General features: G+C 48.6%; 1 protein-coding gene across 2 annotated transcripts in view; it reads right to left on the reverse strand.

The window, feature by feature from the left end:
- Positions 1-12,254, reverse strand: part of DAPK1 (death-associated protein kinase 1) — a 180,725-nt gene that overhangs the window by 39,186 nt on the left and 129,285 nt on the right. For both annotated transcript variants that reach the window (XM_012659386.1, XM_012659385.1), the window contains exons 15-18: positions 11,545-11,643; positions 10,330-10,527; positions 8,683-8,880; positions 3,115-3,213 (exon numbers count right to left, since the gene is read on the reverse strand). In XM_012659386.1, the coding sequence (XP_012514840.1) occupies positions 3,115-3,213; positions 8,683-8,880; positions 10,330-10,527; positions 11,545-11,643 (594 nt within the window). The remainder of the gene's footprint in view (positions 1-3,114; positions 3,214-8,682; positions 8,881-10,329; positions 10,528-11,544; positions 11,644-12,254) is intronic.

A 12,254-nucleotide genomic window follows, 5' to 3' on the forward strand; every position in this document is an offset into this window, starting at 1 on the left:
GTTGATAAAATGTGGTATATATATATACCATGGAATACTACTCAACTACAAAAAACAATGGTGATCTAGCACCTCTTATATTATCCTGGATAGAGATTGGGCCCATCCTTCGAAGTGAGGTATCACAAGGATGGAAAAACATGCACCACATGTACTCGCCATCAAACTGGTACTAACTGATCAACGCTAATGTGCTCACATGGTAGTAATACTGGGTGCCGGTAAGGTGGAGGGAGTGGGGGGGTGGGGGGTAGAGAGGTGGGGTGGGAAAACCCACAGCTAGTGGAGATGGGGCACACTGTATGGGGGAAGGACATGCTTGTGGTCCTGGCTTGAGCCAGGCAAATGCATTTCATGTAGCCAAAATGTAACCCCATCATATCCTGAATTAAAAAAATAATAAAAAGTAATAAAAAATACAAATAAAAACAATACAGGATAACAATGAAAAAAAAATCTAGTGGAGAGGGCGGACAAGAAACAAATAGGTTAATAAACCAGAGTCAGTCAGATGGTGATAGGTGCTATGGAGAACAATGAGGCAGGAAAGTGATGGGCAGTCCAGGGGGCAATGGTGGGGATTTAAAGTAGAGGAGTCCAGAAAGGCCTCGCCGAGAAGGTGATATTTGAGTCAAACCTGGAGAAGGTAGCAGAGCAAGTCATATGGATACCTGGGGAAGGGCTTCTTGTGCCAAAGAATACCAAGTGCAAAGGTCCTGGGGTCAGCAGGATGGCTGTCATGCCTGAAGAATATCGAGGGGTCTCGTGTGGCTGGTGCAGGGGAAGCAAGGGAGGAGGAGGAGCAAGAGATGGGGTCAGGGAGCAATGTCAGGGGCAGCTCTTTGGGGAAGCCCCCATCTTAAGGATGTTTACCCTGATGGGAAGCTGTCGGACCGTCTGAGCAAGGAGGGACAGCATCTGACTGATGTTTGAATAGGGTCACGCAGGCAGCCATGTGGGCATGGACTGGGGACAGGTAAGGGTGGAAGCAGGGAGCCCAGCTAGGAGGCAGCGATGAATTCTTGGTGATCATGCCCAAGGGCCATGTGTCTCCTAGGAGTCAGCAGACAATTCCCAAGGAGCAAGGACGGCGAGGTGACTGGGTCACACTGTACACACTGGAGGGGCTGGGACAGAGGAGGTCTCCTGGGCACCCCTGACCCCGTGACTCCCTCGGGATGCATTTCTCCCTGTTACCACCCTGTCCCAGTCGGTGACTGTTCATTGACTGTTGTGTCAGCGTCCCTCTTCCATTTCTAGAAGTTTCCTGAGGGGCACACCTGTCTCATCACCACTGGACTCCCTGTTCTTAGCAGCGCCTGGTGCCGAGCACGTGCCCGGTGTTTGCAGAATGAATGAACGAGTGGTGGGACAAGTGCTGCTGAGCGGGGGGCTCCAGCGCCTGCGGGAGGGGCCTCGGGACAGGGCGGGTGGGAAGGGGAGAGCAGGGAGGTGCAGGGCAGGACTGTCCTGTGGCTAACGGAAGGACCCCTGCAGAGGCCGGCAGCCGCACCCTGGAGCAGCCCCAACCACACCGCCGCTATTCAGCAAGAGTCAGCAGCTGGCATTTTCAAAGATGTCCTCGCTAGTTTTTTTCTAGGACAAAAAAATGCTTTTTTTCCTAATAAAAATGCATATGAATGCTCTGTTATGGAGTAACTGGACCCCATGCCCAGACATGGCCGAGCAGGACTTGACGACGACACACCAGGCCCAGCAGGTCACACAGGGCAGGTGTGGGTTTGCACTGGTTACAAAAGTGCCCTAAGACGGGGACCCGCCCCACACAGAGGATTGGCAATACCCGGGCTGAGAGGAAGCACAGTGCTAGGCCCCACACCGCACAGAGCAGGCCTGTTACTCTGGGGGAAGGAACGGCATGGAGATACCATGAGTGCGCTCAGGGAGGCCACACCCTAGACCAGAGGTCAGCAAGCGAATTCTGTCAAGGGCCAGGGAGTAGATGTTTTGGACTCTGTGGGCCACATAGTCTCTGTCGGAGCTACTCGACTCCGACACTATGGTGTGGAAGCAGCCAGAGACTACACAAATGCATGGGGCATGGCTGTGTCCCAATAAAACTTCATTTATAAAAACAGGCAGCGGGCTGGATTTGGCCCGAGAGCCACAGTTTGCTAACCGCTTGATGATCTCCAGGAAATGAGGCTATATTCCAACTGCAGGGCCCTGATGTTGGCTGCCACATTAAAAAACCACTTGATCTCCTTAGAGAATCACCTTGTGTCAGCAAAGCTCTAATCTGTGAGTTTCAGGACTTTCCCAGAGGAAGACGGGCAGTCAGCCCACTGCTGGGCCAGCAACACTGCAGCCATGATATTTCACTGCAGCAATAACACTGCAACTGTATCTTATTAGCTAACGTATTTCCCTCTTGGTTATTTCATGAAATGTGAACCAAAGAGTTTCTTCTGTTGGGATGAACCAGATCTGGAATGGGGAGAGGGAGCAAAGGGAACTGAAGAAATTTAATCTACAAATATTTTCAGAGCCAGACATGGCGGTGCACTCACGTAGTCCCAGGAGTTCCAGCCTGGGCAACGTAGGGAGACCCCATCCATAAAAAAACTAAAAAATAAAAACACAAAATGTTTGCAGGCCCACTAGCAAAGCCAGACTCTTAAACGACAGAGACCTGCTCTTGTGCCTGTGGCATGTGGCAGCCTGGCCTCTCTGAGCAGATGTGGGGACCACAGCCAACAGCGAGAGCCCATCCTGCAGCATATCTTCCCGAAAGGGCTCCCCGGGGGGCTGCAGTGCCCTGGGGCGAGGGGGAGCATTTAGGAAAGCGAAATGCACGTATCTCACAACGACACAGAGGCCCTGTTGTGTAACATGGAAAACAGAAAGGCCAGTGGGAACCCGCGGGAACCCCTGGCAGAGCAGGGCCCAGCGAGACAAGAGGATGGACATTACTCGAGATGAAACTGGGTGTGTGTGGGCGAATGTTCGCGTAACTGCAGTGAAGGAGTCACCGCGTAACAGCAGCTTCTCTGCTTTAGAACGCGTTGCCCAGCAAGCCCTGTCCCCTCTTGCCCTGGAGGCTCGAAGCCCCCTGCCCCGGCCCTGTCCTGGCCAAGCCCTGGCACCACTCACCGTGGTCAGCGCCTCCACGCTGGCGCCCATCAGACAGAGGTACCGCACCACGTCCAGGATCCCGTTGCTGGCCGCAAGGTGCAGAGGCGTTCGTCCACACTGGGGGAGAAAAAACACCAGAGAGAGTCCTCACGCTGCTGCTGAGGCTAAGGTTCGGGGTGTACATGCAGGGGGGACAGCATTAAGGAGGGATCTGGGGTCCTCAGGAAGAAATAGGAGGCACTGTCTCCTCTCTCCAAAAAATTTTGCATCCACGGAGGCAGGCCCGCCAGGCAGAACGTTTTCAAGTACTTTGCAGTTAAAGGAGTCACTTTAAAATGCAATTTCAAAGGATGAAGGAGTGGGCGGCTTATCATGGGATAACTAAATTAAGTTTCCTGCTGTGCTGGCGGGAAGGAGCCAAGCGCTTCAGGGCCCCAAAGTTTTAGCAAGATCTGCACCGTAGTTCATATTTAGACACAGCCAGGGGAGAAAAGATGGAAGGACAGATACTGAAGACACTGTAATGAGTGAAATTTCAAGGACATGCCCACCAAATTTTTATTCTTCCCATGGCTCCCAAACTGTGTGCTAAGGCACCTCAGGGCACTGCAGTGAAGTCAAGGGGGTGCCAAAGAATACTGGAAGTTTCTGATGGAGCCCCCAAGTGCAGACACCAGGTGAACCGCTAGCTCAAGGTAGTTCAGAGTCTCTTCACTAGATTGTACCACCTTCCTTTTAATGATATCTTAGCTTTACACAGCGGGGGTTAGCGGTTGCTGTGCTAAGAACCAGTACCTCGAGAGAATCACCATGGAACAGGAAATGAGGGTGGCGTGTCCAACCTGAGCCCGAGGTTTGAGAAGCTGTGCAGTGCCCAACAGGGTAGTTATGTAAGAATGAGATAAAAATAGGAGTTTTCTTTCAATTTATGTGTATTATTTTTCTCAATGGCTACTAAGTCGTTAGGACATGCTTACTAAGGTGTTTGTACTGAGCCACTCAATTTATGAACAGAACTGTCAGGTATTTCTTCGGCCCGTAAGGGAACCATGAAAAGCAATCACTGAGACCCTAAGGATGCTGTGAACTGAGGAAGTGTGGGGGTCTCTGATGTACGCTGTCTATTTGTAAATAACTGTTTCTGTCATGAAGTTAACACGTGCTCGTTTCAAATATCCAAACAGTAAGAAGAACATACAATAGAAAGTGGACGTCCTCCTTCCCTGCTCCCTCCCCTCACCCCTGCCTGCCCCCAGGTCCTCCTGCCTGGAGCCATCCCTCTGTAATATTTCGTCTTCTGCAGCAGCATGGATGGAACTGGAGGCCACTGTCTTAAGTAAAAGCAGCCAGGCACAGAAGAACGAGTATCGCATGCTCATGCTCCTAGGCGGGTGCTGAGAAACGTGTACAGGTGGGCGTACAGCGTGGAGCGACAGACAACAGAGACTCAGAAGAGTGAGGGGTGGGGGTGGAGGATGATGAGAAGTTGGTTAATGGTACAATGTACATTATTCAGGGGAGGGACACCCTAAAATCCTAACTGCACCACTATGCAATAAATGCAGGTAATAAATGTAACCTCATGTATTTGTACGAATAAACAAAAGCACTGTTGGTGCATCTCCTTCCAAGCTCTTACCTGTGAATCCTTAATGGGAGAGAAATAATTTAAACAGCCAAGATGTGATCATACCCCACCTTCTACTCTATCACTTGCTTTGTCCACCTAACGATAGAGAGTGACTACTTTTCCATGTCTGTAACTAAACCGATCACATTCTTGTGAATTCCTGAATAGCATTCACTGCGTGGCCGTGCCGTGACTCACGGAGCCAGCGCACTCAGGTGGACACCCCGGGAGGTCCAGTTCTGTGTAGTATAATTAGTGCAGCGGTGTGCACACGCATTACATTTCTTTACTATTATCTTCTACAGTGATTAGAACGAGTTATTAAGCATCCAAATATCCTAGAGTTAACCAGAGAAGGGAAAGAGAAGCTTTTGAAGGTTCAGATGAAGTGTCTGGAAGATGCAATGTAAGGGAGATATAATTCTGGCTGTAGAACGTACACAGTTTTACAGAAGGGAAGAGAGTCAACGTGCAGGAGTGTGACGGGGTGGAGGAAACTGACACTTTTGAAGGCCCTGGTTTTGGACAGAACAAAATCTACAGTCCTTAGCGTGACATTCCAGGTCTGACACCACCTGGACCCAGCGTCTCTTCCTGGCTTCATTTTATGCCTTTCCCCATTACCCGCCACCTAAATACCCACCACCTAAATACCCGCCCAAGCCCACTACGTGTCAGCGACAGCCCCCAGCAGACACACTGCTCCCCTCGGCGTGAGACAGGCGTCCTCGCTTCTCCCTCTGTCAAAGCCCTAATCATTTTTACGGGATCACCTGTGAAAAGTCTTCTCCGATTTCTTCAATGTCCGAATCGTTGCATCCATGTTTCCAAAGCACCTGTGTCCCTGTTACAGCAGTGATGACAGCATGAGATGCTGCTGTGCTGGCATGTGTGCGTGTCTGTCTAAAAGCAGCGCTCGGGTGAGCTCCTCCCTCCACGCTCTGCACAGTCTGACAAGGGCCTCCGCTTGCCAGACATGGAGTCCTCCTGTACTCCCAGACGTGTGTGTGTGCACGTGCACATGTGTGCACAACACGCTTCTCCATCCTTGCTTGTAAGAAGCACCAACTCAAAAGGAAGAGCTGGGTAAGGGCCATGCACTCTGCGTCGTCTATTTCATTTCCTTGTGTGTGTTCTCTAACGCGGTAACGCAGCGGGTTAAACAGTCCCCTCCTGGCTGCCATATGAGAAGAATGAAGGATGAAGAAATGTCTTTTCATTGCATGAGCATCAAAGACAGTGAGGCGGTCCCCGACAGGGGTAGGATTTGAATTGCCATTTTTATCTCTGGGGGAATTTAATCCAGGTAAGGAAGAGGCAAGACAACAACACAGGGAAAGAGCCACAGTCTTCCCATGGATCGTAGATGCCTCCGTGCCACGTCCAGGCTGTCACCGGGTTGCGGGAGTCCGTGTGAAGCTGGATGTGCCGTGGTGGGAAATGATGCCTTTCCTTTACCTCCCTGCATGTCTCCTGAGCCCCTCTAGAGCCCTCATCGCCTTTGCTTTAAAAAAAATTGAAAAACAAGCGTGACACCAGCCCTTCTGAAGAAGGCCTGAGAACCCCAACGTCAGGACCTGCTAATCATCGGAGCATCGAAAGCAACCCAGGGAGCCTGTCTGCGGGCCCAGCACACTTCTGACCCAGACGGGCTCTGAATCTCGGGTCTGAACTTTGCTGTGGATCCCAAGAGGTTAAAACTGGGCAAATGGGCTGGGCGCGGTGGCTCACGCCTGTAATCCTAGCACTCTGGGAGGCCGAGGCGGGTGGATCGCTTCAGCTCAGGAGTTCGAGACCAGCCTGAGCAAGAGCGAGACCAAGTCTCTACTAAAAATAGAAAGAAATTAATCGGACAACTAAAAATATATAGAAAAAATTAGCCGGGCATGGTGGCGCATGCCTGTAGTCCCAGCTACTCAGGAGGCTGAGGCAGGAGGATCGCTTGAGCCCAGGAGTTTGAGGTTGCTGTGAGCTAGGCTGACGCCACGGCACTCTAGCCCAGGCAACAGAGTGAGACTCTATCTCAAAAGAAAAAAAAAGCTGGGCAAGTGATGATTCTTGCTCTAGCTGAGCTCAACTCAATGACAAAATGATCTCCTGGTGGCCCTCTGTGTACCACTGCCATGCCGTATGTAGCAGAAACGCAAATTTACGCCAGCACTTATGACTATCATGGCCATTTGCAGTAGCAAAAACGTAGAGGCTTTTCCATTAAATAAGCCAGTTGTTTTAAAACATGAATGTCTGGGATTGTCTTATTGGAATTTTAAAGAGCAAAGATAATAAGTGCACTTTTTGCATTTAGGTGTAGGGCGAAGCTGGAAAGAACACCTGTTCCCTTTCTAGGTTAGGGCAAAGCACCACGAGATGTTCGACTCCTCCCTGCCCCGTCACATGGAGGGAGCCGATCCCAGCTGCTGGGCACAGTAGCCCCTGTGCATACAGTGGCCAAGCCTAAAGGCAGTCAAATCAGTGCACGGATGTTCCTCGAAGCCGCTTTTGATTCACTTAAAGAATCTGGGAAGGAAAGCCAAGGTCTTTATGCTATTTTATATTACATTTGGCTTTCCCCTTAAGCCACTTACCTCACTGACTCGGCAAGATTAGGACGAACCAAGAAAGCAACCAGCAGCTGATGGCTGAGACCCAGGACGCTGCCTGTTCACATTCCCACAATGTGAAGATTACCAATTTCTATTTCCATTAGAATTAATCACATATTAAGCCAGAGGAATAATTTTTTAGAGAAGTATAATTTTCCAGCTGTTTCAGACATTAATTCTTTTACCGCAAACAAATTGTACTAAAACCCTGCTGGCATTGCACATGCCATTGATAAACAAACATTTCCCTGCAATTAAAATATTAATTCCGCTTGGACTTTGTTTTTAACACAATCATAACAGAACAGTACTTGAACTTTCATACAGCTATAGGACTAAAGCCACATGAATATCCAAGTGTTCTACCTTATTTGGTAATTAACAGCTAGATGGGATTCAGGGACAAAGGAAGGTGGTAGCTGAATTCTCTGAGTCAACGTATAGGATTTTTTTATGGACCTGGGATCATACAATTAATTATTTTCATTTCTCTATTATTCACCAAATGATACGATCCCTTTGGTCTTACTAAATTTATTTAGCATCAGAAAAAAGGTATTAGGAACTTTTGACTATAAAACTCTCAATGCAAAAAGCTAACAAGAAAAATATGGTCCTAGGAACCTTGATCGAACCACAGTATCATCAGATGTTTTCCTGAAGACTTAGCGTTTCAGAAAGATGCCCCAATTTGTACCATGTTCTCTGATTCCTCTATCGCCGTGGTCCCCAACCCCTGGGCTGTGTCCCGTTACCAGTCCATGGCCTGTTAGGAACTGGGCCTCCCATCACTGCCTGAGCTCCACCCCCACTGCGTCCGTGGAAAAATTGTCTGCTGTGAAACTTGGGAACCGGACGCCACAGCAGGAGGTGAGCGGCAGGTGAGTGAGTGAAGCTTCATCTGTATTTGCAGCCGCTGCCCATCACTGGCATCACTGCCTGAGCTCCACCTCCCACCCCAGCCCTCTACCCCCCCATCTGTGGAAAAACTGTCTTCCACGAACTGGTCCCTGGTGCCAAAAAGGCTGGGGGCTACTGCTCTATAGAACCATACACACACACACACACACACACACACACACACACACACACACACACACACACTGGATGCAGTGCCAAGCCAGGGTGAGCAGGAAGTACTTGCTAATGTAATAATTTTCTGTTACTCTAGGAAATTATTCAAAAGTCACATGTAAAATATGCCCTAAAACGGCAGAGCCCTAGGGAAGGGAACGCGTCCGCATGAGTAACACTCACTTTGAAGAGACGCAAACAGAAACTCGGCCCAACCCGCAAGCAGGTGAACGCACGAACCCAGCTGGAATGTGCAGGGGTCTTGCCCTCCGTACATACCTTGTTTGAGATGTCCAAGTTGCAGTTTGCTTCACAGAGGGCCACCACGATAGGCAGGTTGCCGTCTTTGCAGGCCACATGGAGCGGGGTGTTGCCGTGCCTGTCCTGGAAATCCACGAAGCAGCCCTGGCTGAGGAGAGTCTTGAGGACCTCCATCTGACACCGCCGCACGGCCAGGTGAAGGGCGATGTGTCCGTCCTGGAAACAAAGCCCACGGAGCACGGGTGATTTTCACCTGGGCATGTGGCCCCCGACTCTCCACTTTCCTGCCGCCACTGGGTGAGGTCTAATTGGCAACAGGATCAGAACCAAAAAGCCCAAAGAAGGACTTAAAACATCATAAACTTTTCCTGCGGGGAGGCACGTGACAACGAGCGGGCAGAGGAGGCTTTCTATGTTCCCGTCCGAACAATCCCGGTCTGAGCTGATCGTGAGCTTGGTTACTTTAGGCTTGGGCTGTACAATCAGATGGGACGAATCTACACTGCTCTTTGCCTCTGAATTTATAAAACGTAAGAATTGTTGATACTCCGATGTCCTACTTAATCAAAGTATTTGAAAAACACTTTAAAAAACATTTGCTCAGCGATCTTTACTAACGTCCTAGGTAGAGAGACTACTATTTTAACTTGCATCAGGAGGAACTGAGAAAGCCATGTGAAATAATTTGCTCAAGGGCTGTCATATAAATGAGAAACAGATTAACATGCTCGACCTCTGCATCCTACAAAAAACAAGCCTGGGGATTCATTATAGAATCCCTGGTGAATAGACACGTTGAGTTTTAGGAGCTGGGTAGAGAGTTCTGAAACATTTCTGTAACTTATCTGTGCTAGGGTTTCTCAGCCTCAGCACCACCGGTATTTGGGGCCGGGTGATTGTTGCGGGGGCTGTCCTGTGAGCTGCAGGACGTTTAGCAGCACCACTAGCCTCCACCTACTAGATGCCAGTAGCAACCCCCACCTCCAGCTGTGACAACCAAAAAATGTCTCCAGACATTATCGAATGTCCCTGGAGGCAAAGTCACCCCTAGTTGAGAACCACTGTTTTGTACCAAGAAAATACTTCACAAATGGCAGACACTAACTCAACTACTGCATCCCAGTCTAACTATATATAGCAACAGCACAGCCTCATTTTATGTGCAAGTTGACAATAAAAACAGATTATACTGAATTTGCGTAATTAAAAAATGGAACACCTGGTCTAGAATTGAGATTGACAGCCAAATAAGAGTGGTTTATTGTCGTTTTACAAAATAGCAGATGATGGAAGTAAATAAACCACCTATTTCTTTGTGTACCTAAAAATTAATAGGGCGATGGCAATTTTAGTCCTCAATGAGGATTGTCTTGGATTCAGTGATTATCACCATACCTGCTCCAAAGCTAAAAAGGCTAAGAATAAAATAGAGACCAAAGCCATCTGATCAATTCATAAATATTTTTACATGCCAGAAATGAATATTAATTATTAAACAGAATCTAGAAAAGTTCACAGAATCTTTGGAATAGGGATGAGAAAGGATAATGATGATTTGCTGTATTCAAGTTTGTTATCTTAGGGAAAGGAATTAAGGAGTCTTGTGGTCCCTCTAGCTCCCCAGATCATTTCTCAGTGGGTGCGACACCTTCCCCAATAAAGCACCTTGTCAGAGGCATTCAGGTCAGCTCCGTGTTCAGCTAGACACTCCACGATGTCATGGTAGCCCCTGGCGGAGGCTGTCAGGAGGGGCGTCTCTCCTTCTCGGTTCTTAATGTTCACACTACAGCCGGCTTCACAAAGGGCTTTGGCCACAGAGTAGTAGCCGTGCCAGGCAGCACAGTGGAGGGGGGTTTCTTCTTCCTGGCAAGGAGATAAGTGCATGGAGGAGGAAAATGCAATAACGTGAAAGAAAGTGCTAGGCATGGTGAGAGTGTGGTCAAATTCAGTAGCAAAGTCAAGGCAGCTAGGGGAAAGAGCTTGTAGATATTGGAGCAAAACATTAATCTGAAATGGCGACACGGGTGTGAGCTGCCACCACAAACAGGAAGATCTGACATCTCTCCTTCATTAGTTTTCTTCCTTCAACACCTGTGTGCTTGATGAATCCGGCTGTCTCAGCACATGACTGACGACGGCCTTTCGGGAGCCCACTGGAACCACGGGCCCTGCTTTTCTGAACAATGCAGCCTTCGTGTGGGTGGATCTATAGCATCTTTCTTACAAAAGTGCCTTCCTTGACTTCATCTGAAACTATTAGTGGCAGGAGAGCACTTCTCTGAGCAAGAATTCTTCTGACAGTCTTGATGCCTCAAGATTTGCTGAGTGTGCGACACGAAGGTGAGTCGTAACAGTACAACTGCTTTGGCAAGGAAGTCATCAGGGTAAGCAGGCAAGGGAAGGGCTGGCCTTGTGGTCTGTAAGGACAGTGAGGCCTAGACCATCATTATTAGCATCTTTAGATACACACATCTTCCTACGAGAGGCTGTTACAGTGCAGTCGTTACAAACATGGACCCCGAAACCAGATGGTGTGGGGTAGAGTCCTGGCTCCACCGCTTATGAGCTGTGTGAGCTTGGGCAAGTTATGGAACCTTTCCTTGCCTCAGTTCCCTCATCTGTAAAATGAGAATGATAACAGTAAACCAACTCAGGGTTGTCCAGAGGACTAAATGAATGAATGAATGAAATGGTTAGAACTGTTTCTGGCATCGGACCTTCCACGTTATGATAGTGCTCCTATTTGAGTCCCTGCCCTCTGCAATCCACGACAGAAACCTAACTTGGGTAAAACGCCAGAGGACCCGACTGCACCATTTGGCTGCCTGTACACCCGTGCAGAGAACAGAAGGAGATGAGGTGGCAGCCACCGTGACCCACCTTGTCCTGGAAATCGGGATTAGAGCCGAAGCTGCACAGTAACTGAACCACATCGGCGTGGCCGTAGCGAGCCGCCACGTGAAGGGCCGTCTCTCCAGACTGCGAAAGGAACAGAGCCAACGATTCAGAGTCACCTCTGTGAGCAGCTGTGGACACCAGAACACAAAGCCCACTGCCAAGTCTGGTTCTGCCTCATCACCCACCCACTTCGGGCCAGATGCCTCTCTGGAGGCAGGTTCAGGGACTTGGGGTGTGAGTATTAAACCCACACACTTGGCTCATCCGTTAGTAATAAATCCCAAGTGTGAACAACTCGGTGAGAAGGGTTTCCCTTTTCCGTGGTGGCTGTTCTTAATCTTTACGTATGGATCCTTCCAGCTGTGTGACTGTTTAAGAACACAATATTCCCTCTTTAATATTAGGTTTATCGTTCGATTATTTAAATGTACCATTTTATTTATTAACCAGTTTCTCATTTCATTGCCTGACTATGCTTAGAAACTTATTTCTTATATTCTCAGAGATTTTAAAGAACCTCACTATTCGCCCATACAATAACTTTCCATGAATTAGTAACATATCCAACTCCTTTAAGATAATTTACTTATATCCATCCCCCAAAATTGTCAGAATAAACAAATTTTTAAAAGACAAGATGAGCCATTTTATTACCACCTGCCAGAAAACTGTCATAATAAATAGGTGTCTCT

The sequence above is a fragment of the Propithecus coquereli genome, unplaced genomic scaffold (assembly GCF_000956105.1).
Source record: "Propithecus coquereli isolate 6110/MARCELLA unplaced genomic scaffold, Pcoq_1.0 Scaffold608, whole genome shotgun sequence".
Classification (NCBI taxonomy): domain Eukaryota; kingdom Metazoa; phylum Chordata; class Mammalia; order Primates; family Indriidae; genus Propithecus; species Propithecus coquereli.